This window comes from Capricornis sumatraensis, chromosome 1 (assembly GCF_032405125.1).
Source record: "Capricornis sumatraensis isolate serow.1 chromosome 1, serow.2, whole genome shotgun sequence".
In the NCBI taxonomy this organism is placed as follows: domain Eukaryota; kingdom Metazoa; phylum Chordata; class Mammalia; order Artiodactyla; family Bovidae; genus Capricornis; species Capricornis sumatraensis.
In genome coordinates this window covers 170,450,105-170,469,236 of record NC_091069.1, presented here as the reverse complement: position 1 = coordinate 170,469,236, position 19,132 = coordinate 170,450,105, and the positions used below count along the sequence as shown (strand labels likewise).

At 44.0% G+C, this 19,132-nt stretch overlaps 1 protein-coding gene across 4 annotated transcripts in view; it reads left to right on the top strand.

The window, feature by feature from the left end:
- Nucleotides 1–3,334: 3,334 nt before the first annotated feature.
- The window catches only part of B4GALT4 (beta-1,4-galactosyltransferase 4), a 28,094-nt gene continuing 12,296 nt past the window's right edge, over nucleotides 3,335–19,132 (top strand). For 2 of the 4 annotated variants that reach the window (XM_068977033.1, XM_068977005.1), the window contains exons 1-4: nucleotides 3,335–3,391; nucleotides 11,968–12,011; nucleotides 13,904–14,295; nucleotides 17,638–17,870. In XM_068977033.1, the coding sequence (XP_068833134.1) occupies nucleotides 14,043–14,295; nucleotides 17,638–17,870 (486 nt within the window). In that variant the 5' untranslated portion in view covers nucleotides 3,335–3,391; nucleotides 11,968–12,011; nucleotides 13,904–14,042. Of the gene's footprint in view, nucleotides 3,392–5,123; nucleotides 5,193–11,967; nucleotides 12,012–13,903; nucleotides 14,296–17,637; nucleotides 17,871–19,132 lie in introns of those variants that run through there. The other 2 variants (XM_068977024.1, XM_068977014.1) reach the window with 2 other exon arrangements.

Below are 19,132 nucleotides of genomic sequence, written 5' to 3'. Positions count from 1 at the left end.
TTTATAAAGACATGGGTCATGTTGGATCATGACCCACCCTAAAAACCCAACGTTAACTTAATGGCCCCTTTAAACGCCCAGTTTCCAAACAGAGTCACATTCTGAGGTACCGGGAGTCAGGGCTTCCACATCTGATTTCAGGAGATTCAATGCTGTCCATAACAGAGGCTAAGGAGATTTCTTTATATGTGGTCTTAGACTGGAAAAAATTGTTTCAAGGTATATTATTGAGACAACTGGAAATGAGTATGTTCAGCATGACAAATTAAAACCAGCTTCAAATTCGCTGACAGTTCTCTTACTGAGGAATGGGGCTATGTTGCCCATGCCTTTAAATCTGGACTGGCCTATAACTGCTCTGTCACATAGGAGAGAATGGAAGTGGAAGCAGAAACTCCCTTTAAAAGGCTGGACTCAGAACTGACAGAGCTTCACTTCCTTATTTTCAATCTACTCATTACTGCTTAATATACTCATTTCCAATTGTCTCAGTAATATACCTTGTAACAAAATTTTTTTTCCAATCCAGGAATTTAGATGTCACATCTAACGTTCCCCCTCTAGCCTTGTCTTTCATGACATTGACATTTTTTTAAGTGTACAGGTCAGTTGTTTTGTAGCACGTCCTTTAATTTGGGCTTGTCTGACTGCTTCTTCATGATTAAATTCCAATGATGCATTTTTGGCAGGAATACAATAATGGTAATTTTATGTCCTCAGAGTATCACCTCATGTGTGATGTCACTTTGAACTATTGCTGAAATTAATTTGGAGTACTAGGTTAAGGTAGTGTCTGCAAGATTTCTCCAGTGAGTACTATCTTCCCTTTGTAATTGGTAAGTAACCTCTAGGGATATTGTTTTTTCTTTAAAAATTTAAAAAAGAGCTTTGCTGTATTCTGTTGCAGACAATTCCAGTATCTGATGTCCTTCAGGGATCAGGTGGGTTTAAATCTTTTGGGTATTCCTGCTAACTGTTCTTACATGCGGCTTCCAGTGCTTAGGATTTTTTTTAATTTATGAACTTGAATTTGAGTCCTACAGGACTAAATTGAGGATGCATCCTCTAAAGTGTGCTTCCATTGCTCAGTGCACAAAGAACTCCTCAGTGCTTTTCTGCAGCCTTGGCTTGATAAGGAAGGCACAAGTTTGGCTCTTCTCATTTGGATCCCAAATCAGTGTCAGCATAGACTTTCAGTTACTTCAGTCATGTCTGACTGTTTGCCACCCTTTGGATTGTAGCCCACCAGGCTCCTCTGTCCATGGGATTCTCCAGGCAAGATTCAGTTCAGTTCAGTTGCTCAGTCGTGTCCGACTCTTTGCGATCCCATGGACTGCACCACGCCAGGCCTCCCTGTCCATCACCAACTCCCAGAGTTTACTCAAACTTGTGTTCATTGAGTTGGTGATGCCATCCAACCATCTCATCCTCTGTCATCCCCTTCTCCTCCTGCCTTCATTCTTTCCCAGCATCAGGGTCTTTTCCAATGAGTCAGTTCTTCACATCAAGTGGCCAAAGTATTGGAGTTTCAGATTCAGCATCAGTCCTTCCAATGAACATTCAGGACTGATTTTCTTTAGGATGGACTGGTTTGATCTCATTGTAGTCCAAGGGACTCTCAAGAGTCTTCTCCAACACCACAGTTCAAAAGCATAAATTCTTTGGCACTCAGCTTTCTTTATAGTCCAACTCTCACATCAATATATGACTACTGGAAAAACCATAGCCTTCACTAGACGGACCTTTGTTGGCAAAGTAATGTCTCTGCTTTTTAATATTCCTGTCTAGGTTGGTCATAACTTTTCTTCCAAGGAGTAAGCGTCTTTTTATTTCATGGCTGCAGTCACCATCTGCAGCGATTTTGGAGCCCCCCAAAATAAAGTCTGCCACTGTTTCCACTATTTCTCTATTTGCTATGAAATGGGACCGGATACCGTGATCTTTGTTTTCTGAATGTTGAGCTTTAAGCCAACTTTTTCACTCTCCTCTTTCACTTTCATCAAGAGGCTCTTTAGTTCTTCACTTTCTGCCATAAGGGTGGTGTCATCTGCATATCTGAGGTTATTGATATTTCTCCTGGCAATCTTGATTCCAGCTTGTGCTTCATTCAGCCCAGCATTTCTCATGATGTACTCTGCATATAAGTTAAATAAGCAGGGTGACAATAGACAGCCTTGACGTACTCCCTTTCCTACTTGGAACCAGTCTATTGTTCCATGTCCAGTTCTAATTGTTGCTTCCTGATCTGCATACAGACTTCTCAAGAGACAAGTCAGGTGGTCTGGTATTCCCATCTCCCGGAGTGGATTGCCATGCCCTCCTCTGGGGGATTTTCCCGACCCAGACATCTCTTTTGTCTGCTGTATTGGCAGTTGAGTTCTTCACCACCAGCGCCAGCTGGGAGGCCTGTTTCTTCCCATGGTTTGTTTCTTTTGGGGTGGAGTGGTTCTTGGAGACATCTACTTCCCCATCAGTAGAAGAGTGACTTGGAGAATCTAGTCTGCTATCTTCCCTGCCTAAGCAGAACCCACTTTAATGATTTTCCACTCTAATCGTTAGTATAAATATGATTCTGCTTGGCTTTTTGTAATGCTATCTTTGAAGAAATTGGGTTTTCTCACAACTTGTTAATATTCTCAATAATCCTGTGAAATGAGGAAGTCAATTACCTTGGTACATTGTGCAGCTGGGGTGGTGCTAGTATTAAAGAACACGCCTGCCAATGCAGGAGATTAAAGAAACACGGGTTCTATCCCTGGATCAGGAAGATCCTCTGGAGAAGGAAATGGCAACACACTCCAGTATTCTTGCCTGGAGAATCCCATGAGCAGAGGAGCCCAGAGGGCTACAGTCCATGGGGTCGCAAAGAGTCGGGCACGATTACAGCGGCTTAACACAGGGTGATATAAGGTAAATTCATTAACTTGTAAAACCCCAGTTTTCTACTCCGGAAAATGGACAAGTTCCTATCTCCTTCCCAAAGCTTTGTGAATATTTACGAGGATGTAATTTGGGAAGCGCCCAGACCCTCGCACAGTACTGGCACAGGGCTTTATAAGATCACCCGAAGAACAAGCGGTCCTTTTCCCTCCAGCTTCCCCTTCGGTCGCCGCGGGCAGCGGGGCGGGGAGGAGACCGAGGGTAGGGGCTGGAGGGCTGGCATCCGTCGGGCCCGCCCAGAGGAGGACCGCGCAGACCCGCCCGGAGCCTGGCCGTAGCGACTCCGGACGCGGCGGGGGCGGAGCAGGCGAGTGGAGCCTCCTCCCGGCGGCGGGGGCGGTCCCCACGGCCGCTGCTGGGCGGTCCCCACGGCCGCTGCTGGGCGGTCCCCACGGCAGCTGCTCCGCGTCTCCCGTTTCTCCGGACGGTCCTCGTCGCCGCGGCGTCTCGGGTGAGTTCGTGGGGCCTCCGCTCCGCCGGTGCCCGGGACGCAAGGTTTCACGCGGGCGCCGTGTGGGCACTGCTGGGCGGCCGGGCGGGTCGGTCCCCGGGTTGCGGCTGGGCGCGCGCGGGCCGGGCCTCGGAGGGCCGTCCTGCCTCCTCCCGGGCGGCGGGGCCGGGCAGGGGGCCTGCGGAGGCCGAGCCCGGCGGGAGGCACCAGCTCAAGTGAGGGCACCACTGCCGCGCTCCCTCTGCTGCCGGAGGGATGGCCAGGCGAGGTGCTGCCAGGTAGGAATCCAGGGGTCATCCCCCGAGGCCCCGCGTCACGGTTCCGGGGTCGCCACCAGCACCTCTGTCCGTGCGGGGAGCATCAGCGTGCAGTTGTCCCTGTCTCCTTGGAGCTCTCTTTCCCCAGGGTTTCTGCTGGGAAACCCACCCGCTGATCCCAGCCTGTGGCCTGCAGGGAGGGGCCGGCGAGTGGTGAGGATCGACAGGATGGTAAAGTGTATCAGCTCTCTACGCTTAGGCTGGCTCTGTGTCCATACACTGTCTGTTGATCCAAAGCCCATGAGCATGGGGACTGAGGAAAGGCCTTTGGATTGGTGGCCTCGGGAGAGCAGTTATCAATAGCGTGGGCGTGTGCCGGGTTGCATGGTGTTCAAGAGTGGGTGAACGATGAAGACGTGGAGGCGGCCGGGGGCACAGCCGTTGGGTGATGAAAGGGAGCAGGAAGAACACAGTCCTTTGAAGGTTGGGAGTGTTGTTTGTTTAATTTCTAAATTTCTGTTAAAAAAGAAAAATAGCATTGAGGATGCGAGAAAGTCAAGGAATCTAGGATAGAGATGACTAAGATTCAGGGTCCAGGCTGAGAAAGTGGGCTTAAAAAGAGGGGCAGAGGGCTGTCCTAGGCACCCGGGCTGAACAGGGGGGCTGGAGGGCTGGAATATCACTCTGGGGAAGGAGATAATGCTTAATAGGACCATAGTTTTCCTTTTGGAATTTTGTCTTTTAGAGCCGGGTTGGACTTTAAACCCTATGAAAGTGCAAAATTTTCACATGCTTGTTTGTGTTGTAGGGGAGAAAAACTTCTCTTCTTGCTCCCTTCTAGGTTCTTTGGCTAGACTGATAATTGAATTGGATTAACATATAACAAATTAATAGGAGAAAACCAAATTTAATTTCATGCCAGTGGGATCCTTTAAAAATATGAGGCTCAAAGAAGTAACCAAAGCAGGCAGGCTTTATATCCTTTAGACAAAGAAACACCACATATGTGAGGAATTGATAAGACAAAGAAGTTTGGGTTTGGGGTAGTAAATAAATGGAAAAGTATTAAGGTTTGTTATACTGAGCTCTCCACCTTGCATTCTTATCTCTGATAAGAATACCTGATCCTGGTGCCCTCCTGGTATGAAAAGGTACCTTTCACATGGGATATATTTCTGCTTTTAGGGGAAGAAAAAAGGGTAAAGTGTCCTTACACTGGCTGTTAAGTAACTTTAATTCAAAATAATCATTATGTCAAAGTGGCCTATTTTGGTGTGGCATATCTTGCTTCCCTTCAGTGTGCATTTTTAATCTGATTCAAAACATCTGTTAAAGAGCAGTACTGAACTGTTTGACTACACAATGTTGCAGGGGGCAATAAAACTAACTCTTAGTATATTTTAGGTGCCACTTGATAGAATAAGCTTTTGGTATCTAGTTTAAACTGAGCTGTTAATAATGTGTGTTTTTTCCAGAAATGCATGCAAGACTTGAGAACTGTTTCTTTGAAGATCTTTAATTCAAAGTGGAAACATTCAAAGCAAGTCAGTGGTGGTTTTCTTCTCTCTTTTTTTTTAAAAAAGCCATCGATGAACAATGGTTTCTCAAACCCAAAATATTGATCACCTGGTCCCACCTTGGGCCTTGGCAGTAAAGATCTCTTGGGGCTGGAGCCTAGGAATAGGAATTTCAGAAAGAGACCACAGAGTTCTCTGGCATGGGAAATTATTGACCCCTTCTGAAGTTTTTTAAGATTTGGGTTCATTGAGGCCTCTTTGGAACAGATTTCCTTACCAGTTATGTTAATAAATTGCTGCTGCTGCTGCTAAGTTGCTTCAGTTGTGTCCGACTCTGTGCGACCCCATAGATGGCAGCCCACCAGGCTCCCCTGTTCCTTGGATTCTCCAGGCAAGAACACTAGAGTGGGTTGCCATTTCCTCCAATGCATGAAAGTGAAAAGTGAAAGTGAAGTTGCTCAGTCGTGTCCGACTCTTAGCGACCCCATGGACTGCAGCCTACCAGGCTCCTCTGTCCGTGGGATTTTCCAGGCAAGAGTACTGGAGTGGGGTGCCATTGCCTTCTCCGAAATTGCTACTAAACTTAGGTAAATTATAATCCCTGTCTATATGTTGTTTCTAAATTTTAATATATTTTAAAGGAAAATTATATAGTCATCAGAAAAAAAAAACTTCATTTCTGATTATAACCCTATTTTTTAAAAAGTAGATTGTGAAGAAATAATATTTCTCTAATCTATTATTAAGAGACAGTCACCAGTGATTCTTTCTGGCGTTTTATATATAAAAGGCATGTACACCACACATACATAGCATAATGTGGACTGTATTCTACGTACATTTTTATGTTCTGTTTTTGTTTTTTTCTTTTTCTCTAGCTATCATGAGTATTTTCCTGTGTAGTTAAATTTTTAAGTGCCATTTTAAGGAAAGCATGTGTGCCATCATATGTAGGTATTGTAATTAATTCAATCAGCTTCCCTGGTGGCTCAGATGGTAAAGAATTAGCCTGCAGTGCTGGAGACCCAGATTTTATCCCTGGGTTGATAAGATACCCTGGAAAAGGAAATGGCAGCCCACTTTAGTATTCTTGCTTGGAAAATCCCATGGATGGAGGAGCCTGATAGGTTATAGTCCATGGGGTTGCAGAGTCGGACACAACTGAGCGACTTCACTTTCACTTTCTAGTATTCTTGCCTGGAGAATCCCATGGACAGAGGAGCCTAATGGGCGACAGTCTGTGGGGTCGCAAAGAGTTGGACACTACCAAGCAATCTCTGTGTGTCTGTTGTCCCTATTGTTAGCATTTTGATTCTTTTGAATTTTTGGTGGTTTTATGTAATGTTGGTTTGAGTATCCTGGTTTACCTGTCTGATTATTTCGTAGAATAATCTTCTAAACGATAGAGTCGAAAGCTATTCAAATGCATTTTAAACATCTTTTCACATATCTTCTTACTGCTTTGCCTCACCAGAAGGAAAATGGAATGTTTCTGAAGATCTACTGCATTACAGGTCCAATCTCTTATTTCATCGGTTCTCAAACTTTAATGCATATAAGAATCACCTGGGGAGCTTGTTAAAAATTCATTTTCCTGAGTCCCAGGACCAGGTGTTCTAATCTATTAGCTCTGGAGCAGGGCCCAGGAATCTGCAATCTTAACCTATTTCCCTCTGCATTTGATACAGGCACTCTTGAAATCACACTTTGGAAAATGTTTTTAAAATAAATGGCAAAAGAGACTCAGTTTTAGGTCACTTGCCCAGCGCCATTCATGCATCTGGTAACCAGATTTGAATTAGCTTTCGTGGCTTCAAAACCCTTGTTTTTTCCATTACCTCAGACCTTCTTCAGCCTTTCATTGATGTGCTTCTAATAATGGCAGAAAGGGAACTTCAGCTGACCCCACTGTAGCATTCTCTGGAATAACTGAGACTGACACACAAGTACACAGTGAGCCTCCATTAAAATCCCCCATTGGAAATTCTTTTCTTTCATGCTGCATAACATAGACTAAATGAAACAATTTCAGTCCTTTCCCGGTTGAATGTATTTCCTGTTTGCTGACTGTTTCATGCCAACCCTTGTAGAATAGATGATGCCTGACCATCAGGCCCCTCTTGCCCAGGAGGCAGGGACACCGCTCTGGTGTGTTCCGTGGGATCACATCTAGATGCCACATCCGTGGCATCTCCTCCTAGAGTCAGAAAAGAGACTACTGCTTTTGAAAAGTCAGTAGTAGAGGAGCAAAAGGTGGTGGGCATGACTAAAAGAAAGGGTCCTTTATTAGAGATAGGGCCTCTACCCTTAGAAAAGCATTGGTGTTAGTAAACCAAAGGGAGCTAGGAGAGGGGGGTGAGCCTTTTTCAGTTTTAAAAATCTTCCCTAAATAGAATTTTATGCCCAGTTAACTTTCCCCCTTCTTTGTTAATCTTTATTTTTTCTCCTTTTATACTATGTCACATTTATTTTAGCAGTAGTTGGGGATAAATTGTGTGTCCTTATGTATTTCAACTAGTGTATCCTAGAAAGTCATTCATTATTTACCAAATTTCGCACCTATTATGTGTCAGGTCAGTGTTAGGCACTAGGAATACAAAGAAATAGTGATTCTTCTTGAGAATTAAGTTAACCTTATTGCTGTATGTTGACTTGAATTATACACAGCCTTTGACTTTTTAGCTTTAGTTGTAATTAATTTTAGACTTAGAGAAAAGTTGCAAAGACTGTACAGAGAATTCACTCAACTTCCCCTATATTGGCCCTTTCCATAACCATTGTTCAGTTATCAATACTATTAACTATAGACTTTATTTGAATTTCATCAGTTTTCCTGCCAATGAATTTTTTCCTGTTTCCATATGCTGTCAAGGGTCCTGTCTTGCATTTAGTTATTTCCCCTTATCTCCTTCAGTCTAAGTAATTCCTCCGTTTTGCCTTATTCTTCATTATCTTGACCCTTTTGAAGAGTACCAGTTGTTTTGTAGAATGAAGGTATTTTGTAGAAAAGTGCTGATTAGTTATTTGGTAGAGTGCAATTCATCACTGATTCATGAGGTTGATAGGGCTTATCACTGATGATGTTAACTTTGATCACTAGTTAAGGTGATGTCTGCTAGGTTTCTTCACTGTAAAGTTACTTTTTCCCTTTGTTGTTTGTTTTTTAGTTACTCAGTCTTGTCTGACTCTTTGCGACCCCATGGACTGCAGCATGCCAGGCTTCCCTGTCCTTCACTATCCCCTGGAGCTTGCTTGAACTCATGCCCATTGAGTCGGTGATGCCACCCAACCATCTCATCTTCTGTCATCCCCTTCTCCTGCCCCCAGTCTTTCTCAGCATCAGGGTCTTTTCCAATGAGTTGGCTCTTCCCATCAGGTGGCCAAAGTATTGGAGCTTCAGCATCAGTCCTGCCAATGAATATTCAGGGTTGATTTCCTTTAGGATTGATTGGTTTGATCTCCTTGCAGCCCAAGGAGATCACAGTTTGAAGCATCAGTTCTTCGGTGTTCAGCCTTGTTTATGGTCCAACTCTCACATCCGTCAATGACTACTGGAAAAACCACAGCTTTGACTATATTATTTGAGCAGAGATACTTTGAGACTACATAAACTCTGTTTATCCTCAAATTTTTACCTACTAATTTTAGCACCAATTGGAGGATCTTGTCTGCCACAATTATTTACAGTGATGTTTGCCTAATGGTGATTCCCTCCCCCCCATTTCCTGCTTCTTCATTAATTGTTTATTGTAAGAAAGAGCTGCCTTTTCCCATTTATTTATTTGATCATTTATATCAGTATGGACTAATGGATATTCATTTTATTCTGTGGGTTAAAATACAATGATATCATTATTTTCTTGCTCAGATGCTTCCAGTTTTGGCCATTAGGAGCTCAGTCTGAGTTTAAATGACCTGTACATGTAAATGGCTGTTATCATTTCTATCCTTCCCTTGCCAATAAAACAGCCAGTTACTTTACAAGCAAAATGGGTTTATTCAGGAGCAGTAAAGAATTGCAGTTTGGAACATGCAACTGTGTCAAACCACATGCAAGTCTGGTAAAGCAAAGAAAAGGAAACTCTTTTATAGAGGAGAAGGGGAAATTGGGAGGGGCTGTTATTGGGGAAAAAAAATGAAGTCCACTGGACGAAACTGGGAGTTTGAAGTATGGTGGCTTTTCATTGGCTCAGTTGTGACAGTTGTGACAGTCTCTCATTGGCTGAGGTGTTGCCAGACGAGGAGAAAAGCTTCCTCCTCCTGCTAGTGGTAGGAAAGTTGCAACACTTCCTGCCAGAGTTGCAAGAAGTCTGTATTGATGTGATATGTATCTCCCCTTCTGGCCTCCCAATTCCACTTCAGTTAGGTTTCTCTTCATTAATTTTCACAGAACCATTGCTTGTTTAGGGTCTGGGCAATGATCACTGAAAACCCAGGTTCAGTTCAGTTCAGTCGCTCAGTCGCGTCCGAATCTTTGCGACCCCATGAATCGCAGCATGCCAGGCCTCCCTGTCCATCACCAACTCCTGGAGTTCACTCAAACTCACGTCCATCAAATCAGTGATGCCATCCAGCCATCTCATCCTCTGTCATCCCCCTTCTCCTCCTGCCCCCAATCTCTCCCAGCATCAGAGCCTTTTCCAATGAGTCAACTCTTCGCATGAGGTGGCCAGAGTACTGGAGTTTCAGCTTTAGCATCATTCCTTCCAAAGAACACCCAGGGCTGATCTCCATTAGAATGGACTGGTTGGATCTCCTTGCCGTCCAAGGGACTCTCAAGAGTCTTCTCCAACACCATAGTTCCAAAGCATCAATTCCTCAGCACTCAGTTTTCTTCACAGTCCAACTCTCACATCCATACATGACCACTGGAAAAACCATAGCCTTGACTATATGGACCTTTGTTGGCAAAGTAATGTCTCTGCTTTTCAATATGCTAAATATGGTAAAGGAGCTTTAATTCCGAGGAAAGTAGGACAGTATGTGTGCAAATAGTCTGCTCTGAGGAACTCTGCAGGAGTAAAAGGAGTAACGAAATATTGGCCTTTCCATTGGTGCTATCCCAGAGAAGCTCAAAGGGGTAGGACCATGTGCCTGGTGCCACATTTTGCGCACTCTAGAGATCCTGTGTGTGCAGGATTACCAGATGGATTTAGAGACACTGGAATGCTGATTTTAGTGTTCTTGGCTGCTGAATGAAAACCACGCCCCTCTCCCTGGGTGCCTAAGTGCTTAGTGAGTATTTATGGAGTGACACTTGGTGTCTTCCCCTGGTCTCCCATGGTGCTATAAAAAGTGTGCATGTAGAGATTCTCTAAGAATGATAATCATACTTAGCATTTATGCTGATTTGCCCTTTGTTATAGCTTGTCTTACGTGCTAGATTTTTTTTTTTTAATGGAAAATTCCAAGCCTTCAAAAAAGTAGGGTGAAAAAGAAAATGAAACTCTCAGGTACCTGTCACCTTACTCAATACTTTTCAATATTTTGCCAGTCTTATTTAATCTGTTTCCCCATTTTCAGGGTTGGGGTGGCATATTTGAAAATGAATTGCAGACATTAAAATCTAAGGAAGAGTTGGAAATAAACTCTGAGTACAAGGACTATATCTTAATTCCTTTGGTGCCTAGCACTGTGCCTGAAAATAGCAGGTGCTCAGAAAAGACTGGTTAAATTGAGAGGAGAAAGAGCAAAATTATGAGAACATCGTCGTTTTGAGCTAACTCTAGGGCAGACCTAAGAAGGAAAAAGGTGGTGAGACTTGCCCTAAAATAACTTCTTTCACATTACCTGAATTTGTTCTCTTTAACTGTGATCCTCCTGTCACTTTAAGATAGCCTTAATTAAAAGAGAAAACTCATTTTAGGGAGAGTTCAGGGACTCTCCTTTATTTAAATATTTTTACAGGTAACTCCAATCTGATGACATTTCCCCAAACACCAACCAGGAATGACTTGCCCTAAAAAGCTTTCTTTAAAAAAATCATTTTTAAAAAAAAAATTATAAAAGTAGAATATACTCATTGAAAGAAACTAGGAAATAACAGAGAAATAGAAAATGAAATGATTCAATACGGATTTCAATATGTAATTCCAGAGATAACATTTTCTTGGTTAGCATTCTGATAAAATTTGAGTGTGAATCACATTGGTAATCAGAGTCAATAACTATTTATTTGTCTGTGAGAATGTGCTAGGTATGACCGATGCATCATCTCATTCAGTTCTTACAGCAGTGTTGTAAGATAAGTTGATTTTTCATTATTGTTTTGCAGCTGAGGAAATGGAAATGCGGTAGGAGTATTTGCCTTCGATCACTTAGCTGATAAGCAGTCTGGGCAGATCTCTACTCAAACACTGTTCCTCTATAAGCATAGCAGCTCTTAGAAAACCAATGTTCCCTAAGTTTTCCAAGACTGAGATTTTATCAAGAACGATTGCCAGGCCTAGCATTCAAGCCTCCTGCAGTTAAGTCTGTGACACAGTCTGGCTCCAGGAACCTGCAGACTTACCGTTACCTGGAGCGAAGGAAACAGACCTCCAGGAAACCATATCAAAGACAGTCCCAAAGAAAGGGACAGGAGCAGAGAGGTAGAAAGCTGGATATTTCAAGGGTTTGTGCTGGGCACACCCAGGTACCAAGAGCAGGAAAGAGATAGCAACATCTACGTGGAGGATGTGGCTGAAGTCCAGGCTTTGGAGCTGAACACTGGGCTCACACCCCAGCTCCGCCACTTACTATTAATAGTTGTGTGGTTTCTGGCAAGTTCATAATCTCTAAACTTTTGTTTTCTCCTCTATAGAATGAAGAGACGAGTAATTCTAAACTCACAAAGCTGAGAAATAAGTAAGTTAATAAAAGTGATTGAACTCCTAGTACACGGCCCAGAATGAATGCACAAGTGACTCACTCCTCTTTTTAACGATTAATCTTCTGATGAGTTATTACTGCCTTCAGCATTTCCTTGTGATGCCTGCACAAGACCCTAAGCACAGGCCGTACTGTTTAATTGCTTCCTGGGTCAGATTTTCTCTTTTGTGGTTTGATCCAGGAACCTAACCTCCATTTATAACATTGTGTCTAGAGAAGAATGCTTCCAAGGTTTCCCGCAAACTCATCTAGGCTAAAATTTTGGGATACTACCCTTTAGTAAGTATGAAGCTGTCTTGGGAGTTGCTAGGGTTGATTTATTTTTCACAGTAAATTACCACATTCCCACATCTCATTTAAAGAATCAAATTTGTTTTCATTACAAAAAGACAGAAGTGTGTTATACTTTTCCAAAAATGAAGGAAAAAAGGAAAAAACACCCTTGGCTAATCCCATATTTCTAATAGAATCATTGCTAGCTTTTGGTTCTATTTCTTCCTAGAGTTTTCTTATTTCTATCATTTTAGTGGTAATCATATCCACAGATAGACTTTGTTTTCTATTTTTCTTTTTATTAGGATTTAATCATACATGTTTTTGTGTTATTTTGGCAGCAAATATAGTTTGGTCTCTATTCTCTCCATTTAATTGAGGGTATGTTTGCTAGTGGAGATTATCGGCATCCTGGCTTTAGCATTTTCCACACTCTTACGATGACACATTTAGAATTTGAGAAGAGACGTGGTTTTGGTGATGCAGAGAAGATGTGGGGCCTTGCCACGTAGCTTTCATCACCTTAGTGTAGTTACCATGGTCCAGGGAGGGCCCTCAACTATGTGGCCTCAGAAACTGCATTTTTGTTAGTTGCTAAGAGCATAGCCATCTCTCATGCTATCCTAGTACATGCAACTGAAGTATGAAATGAGGAAGGCAGTTTCATCCCTGACGGAAATGCAGCGCAGCACAGTGGGGATTCTGGCAGCCCAGTGGTCAGCCTGTAGGCCATCCCTAGTCTAGAGTCGTTACGTAAATAATATAACACAGCAGTGACAGTCACCACTTGGTGGGTGCTTCAGGCGGCACCAGCGGTGCAGAGCCCGCCAGCCAGTGCAGGAGATGTGAGAGATGCGGGTATGAGCCCTGAGTCGGGAAGACCCCCTGAGGAGGGCATGGCTACCCACTCCAGTGTTCTTGCCTGGAGAATCCAATGAACGGAGGAGCCTGGGGTCGCAAAGAGTTGGATGCGACTGAAGCGACCGCGCATGTCTGCATGCACTGTGCGAAAGGAGGTGGGCTAACACTCTTTGTATTAATGTGTTAGGTCATCCAGTCCCTCAGTAACCTCTCTAGGAAGGTACAGTTTTTATCCCCATTTTACAGGTAAGGAGACCAAGGCCCAGTGAAGTGATGGGTGTGAGGTTTCATACGTTCTGTCTAAACCCAAAGCCCAGATATGAAACACTGTGCTGTAGTCTGTTATTCTTGCAGATTCTTGCGTCCTGTGTTAGCATCCTTTTGTGTCCTCTGCCCTCTTCCCCACCTGTTGGGGTGTGCTCTGTGCCTTATTGTGGCTTTAACATTTGTAACTGAAAAACCTTTGAACTTGGGGCTGTGCCAGCTCAGAACTGAGGAGGCAATGATCGGCTCTCCTTTACCTTCTCCACCTGTGTGACGTCTGGAGTGATTGACAGCTGGAACCTTCTATCTGCAAAATCTCTGTTTTTCTGATCTTTAAGCTCTCACTGGAGAACTCCCATTACTGTTATAGTCAAGATTGGTTGGGGACAGGTTTTCAGTGTGTGCTGGTGAGTATTATCCCAGGTTAGGATTTCCATCTGAAACAGCATGTCTTTGTGATTGCGTTTCAGGGATTGTTGGAGCAGAACGCCCAAACAAAAGCAGGCATCGCACAGTTGTCATCAAGTTTGCAGACTGGAATAGCTGAACTTGAAGCTTCCTGCCTGCATTGGAGGCCGAGAGATACCTATTGCTCACATAATCAAAGACATGAACTTCAACGTGACTTTCCACCTTTCCTACAAATTCCGATTGCTGTTGCTTTTTACCTTATGCCTGACAGTGGTTGGGTGGGCCACCAGTAACTACTTTGTGGGTGCTATTCAAGAGATTCCTAAAGCAAAGGATCTCGTTGCTAGTTTGAGCAAGGGTGTCGTTTTAGGGAAGAAAGGAACTGTGACGGATGAAGCATTTGTGGAAAAAGCAAGACTTGACAATTGCCCTTCTGTGTCTCCACACCTCAGTAAGTATTTGTTTTTCCTTTTTTACAAGTAGTACATACACTTTTTATTTAAATACAACAAATGTACAGAAAAGTACAAAAAGCAGAAGTGTACATTCAAGATTCACAAAATGAACATACCTGTGGAACCAGGGCAAAAAATAAGATGGAGTCTTCCCAGAACCCCAGAAGCTCCCATACTTCTTTCTGTCACTACCCTTACTCCAAGTTTATAACACCAGCCTTTAGGTTTTTCCTGGTTTTGAAACTGTAGGTGATTGGAAACACAGTATGTACTCCATAGAGTACATACACTATGTACTCTTTTACGTCTGGCTTTTGTGGCTCAGCGTTATGTTTGCGAGCTGTATTCATATTGTGGACATATTACATTTACTATATGAACATCCCCAGTTTGATCATCCAGCCACAGAAGTCTCAGCAGGCATGTCAGTAGGCACGTGTGATGAGCTGGGGGTCAGTTGCCCTAGGCTCCGTGTGTTTCTTATCCTCCCGGATCAGCAGGCTAACCTGGACATATTCTCCTGGCATCCACAGAACACGGGTGGAGAAATGCCAGCACATCCAAGCTTCCACTCATGGCACATCTGTTAGCATCCCCTTGGCCCTAAGTATGGAGTCAAGGGACAGGATAGTACTTTTTCAGTGTTGTCTTAGTTTATTTCTTAAATATGTTGTATGTGTTGATTCTCCTCTAATGCCTTGCCTTTCACTTTAAATGAACAGTAAGTTGGTCTTAGGAAGCACATTAATTAGGAAAAACTCCACAGCAACATTCTGTCTAACCCACAAAGGTTCTATCAGACCTCTCTAGAACATTGAAAGCCTTGTAGTTCTTCAGATAATCGTCGGAGTGTCTTCCCAGAAGGCCTTTCCTCAACCCATGTGGGTCTGGCAGATTCGTGTTTAGTCATCAGACGTGTGGTTTAGATCACTTCTGTTGCAGAAAGTTTTCTGGGACTGTCGCAGAGTTAATCTCAGGCTCCCTGTGTGCTTGCCGTTGTTTCTGTTGCTGTGTTGTCAGTGTATTGCCTCATGTTTGACTTTCTTTCCCAGGAGCCTGTGCAGTCAGGATGAAGGCAGGCTGATCCTTTCTAGCTCTGTGACGTTCTGAGCTCCCCGCTGGTTTTCCAGAGGTGGCTCTCTGCATTCACCCACTTAGCACTCCGGGGGCCAGTCTCCGGACTCTTCAGACGCTTCTTGCACTTAGTTACGCAAAACCAGTAGACCCTTTTCTGAGTGACTCGCAGACTCATACTGTGCTCATACTGGCATGCTGCTTCCCTTTACTCAGTCATGGAAAAGCCAAAACATCTTCCCTGATTGTTTGAGGGAAATCATTCTGCTCACAAATAACACACGTTGAGATGGGAAAATGAGTTGTTGAAACACAGATCTGACTGCATCATGCCCCTTGTTCAAAATCCTCTCAACATACTTAAGCAACAAACACATTCATGGAAACAGATGAGCAGTGGCATAGTCCTGTGTATGGACCCAGAGGGTGAGGCAGTAGCCGTGACTCAGGATAGACCGTGAGTGACCCAGGGAGGGACAGAACTTGAGAGCATATCACGGGGGCGCTAAGGGAGAGTGCTAGAGCCAGTGGAACCAGGTACTCAGGATTAGGCGCATTGAAAGCTGTGGCCATGAGAGAGAGCAGGGGGACTCGTTTTCTTCGAACCTGTTGCTTGGTGTTCTCTCAGGGGCCAGGAACTGAGACAGGGTCCAGTTAGCCCAGATGATGGGACTTATGAACAGGCCACGTAGGAAAACATCGCAGCGGCCATCCATCCCGTCGTCTCCCAGCAGCTCTGGCAGCTTGCTTTTCCTTATAACTGCTTTTCTTACTGTTAGTTTTTAGGACGTTACTGCCTGCTGACCCTGTCTCATGTGCAAACCTTCTGAAAAGGGTCTTGCAGGTCAGTTATTTTCTCCAGGTGGCTGGAAGCGGTCACCTGCTCTTGCTGCTGTTGTCGTTTGGCCGTGTCACAGACACTACAGCCTGGTTTAAGCAGCCACGGCCCGTGTAGAGGATGGTCACACGGAGCGAGGCACAGTGAGACACACAGGAAAAGCAGGCGACTGCTCTGCTCAGAAGAGGATAGTGCAGTTGCAAGCATCTTGAGATTTTATAGCCTGACCAGGATACGAGGAGTGTTGAAATGTGTGGCTCTGTTCCCTAACCAGAGCTCTGCCTCCTCCCTTACCAGTTGGTATTTCCTGTTCATTCAGAGCTGAGGGGAGGGTCAGTGGCTTCAGCTGTATCTTTAAAGCTTTGTGTGAGATTGGTTACCCTGAACGGTCTTGGGTTTCATCCAGGCAGGCTGTGTCCAGACTTGCTGAGCAAATGCCCCATTGGGGATATCTGCCTTGTGAAACGATGGGAGGGTTCTTAAGGTGTTGCCCATACCTGTTATTGTTGAGTTAGGGAGGGAGGCTAGTTTCTGTTTTCTTTCACTGTTTTACCTTCAGGGAGTTAGGATAGCGCTCAAGAGCTTAGGGAAGGACTTTAGGGAAAAGGCTCTTGTCCATGAGCTTGATTCCATGGAATACTTCCAGTTTTTAAAAAATCATTTTTGGCTGTTCTGTGTCTTTGTTGCTGCATGCAGGCTTCCTCTAGCTGCAGCAAGCGGGGACCTACTCTCCAGTTGCAGTGTGAGGGCTTCTCATTGTGATGGCTTCTCTGGTTGCAGAACATGGGCTGTAGGCACTGGCTTCCGTAGTTGTAGCCTCCGGGCTTAGTCGCCTCTGTGGAATCTTCCTAATCTAGTTATCGAACCCCTGCATTGGCGAGTGGACTCTTAGCTACCAGACCACCAGGGGAGTCCTGGAATGCCCTTGAGTTTTAGGAGACTTCACCCTCCTTTGGAATTGTTTTTTAATGACAACCAAAAAGTTGGATTTATTTATTCATTCATGTATTCATTCATTCCATGGGTGAGGCTTCCTGGTATTTTTATTTTCCCCCGTTGGAATTTTGAGAAGGAAAAGAGATTAGAGCAAATTTGAAGTTATTTAGTCTGCCCCTGATCTCTGCTCTTCACCAGGGTCATCAGGACAGAGTATATTTCCTAGTGCGGATGAATCATAGAACCAGAACTGGTTACTCTGCCACAGGGGACTACTTTTGTATGTCATTTGCTTTTTTTTGCAGCCAATAACCTGAGTCATAGATTCTGTGGTTCTGTGGTTATATTTCGTGACCAAAGGAGGCTTTACAATAGTGCTCATGGTGTGCCAGGCAGTGTTCAAAGTGTGTGGCATGTACTAGCTCCTACAAGCCCGTCAACACGTGATAAGCTTGCCCCTGTTAGTTCCCGTGTCCTGTGTTTATTGTAGAAGGCCAGACCAAGCTCGTGTTCAAGCCAGATCTCACTCTGGAGGAGGTCCAGGCAAAGAACCCCAAGGTGCACAGAGGCCGATATCGCCCTGAGGAGTGCAGGGCTTTGCAGCGGGTTGCCATCCTCATCCCTCACCGGCACAGGGAGAAGCACCTGCTGTACCTGCTGGAGCACCTTCACCCCTTCCTGCAGAGGCAGCAGCTGGACTACGGCATCTACGTCATCCACCAGGTGAGTCTGCGGGGGCGGACGAGGCCTCTGCCCTCCAGACTCCCCTCTCTTTGTGGCTCTTTGTCTGTCTTGGGTAAAAGAGCGTCTAACCATTATCAAAGGTGAGGTCTCTTAACTCATTTGTCCTTGAAAGGAGTAAAGGAGTTTCTTGTCCCAGCGTTTGGAATAATGGGATAAGTGCTGGGAAATTTTACTGGCTCTTTAGTGAACCTCTGGAGGAAGCCTGTTTTCTTTTGTGAGCTCTTCCATGTTAGCCAATGACTGCCCTGAGATGTTCCCCTGGTCTTGACCTTACATTGCCTTCTGCATTTGTGCTGCGTTACACGGTGAGGGGTTGGAACCGTGCTTTATTATTGAGCTTGGCTCTTTGATGGGGATCTAGACAGAGGAGTCGACTGCTGTGTGCTAATCACCGTGGAATTCTATAACTCTCGCTACCTTTCTGCCTTTAACTTTGCCACTATCTATTACATAAAGCATTATGTTTCGTTTTCGCTTTTTTGATTCAGTTTTGTGACTTCCAGAAGCATGAGTTAGTAGGAACACAGTAAGTAGAAGTGTAGGCTGCTTTTGAAGAGTTTTGCTCTAAATGAAGCAGGTGATTTATGATGCCTCTATTTGGTTTTAACATATATTGAAAGAAAAATAAGACATCAACTTAAATATCTTTTTTATGGCTATCTTTTCAAAATTTTCCTGGGCCATCCAAATAATTCCCCTTCAAATCCTTACAAATGCTATGAAGGCAGGTGCTCAGTTGTGTCTGACTCTTTGTGACCCCATGGACTGTAGCCCACCAGGCTCCTCTGTCCCTGGAATTTTCCAAGTAAGAATACTGGAGTGGGTTGCCATTTCTTCCTCCATTGAATACAAGGAAAATAATTAACTACATGCCTAATATCAGTTATAACTGGTAACATTTGTCTTAGGAAAACCTTTGATAGATCAGAAGATGTTATTCTACAGTATATACATTGTAATAAACAGGGGCTTTTAGAAATTGATGTGCATATATATATATATATATATATATATATATTACATTTATGCCCATTTTGTGAGGATTTGAAAAAAATTAACTGTTACACTGGTTTGTCATTATTTTTGTTTTTAACACTGTTAGTCATTCAGAGTTCTTACTCAAGACAGCAGTCCCCAGCATATAATATTTTTATGAGTCGAAAAATGTCTGCTTTATGTTATTCTTTCCAGGGAAGTACTGTGGTGAGTTTTGAGAATTGCCTGTACTTTTGTTATGATAA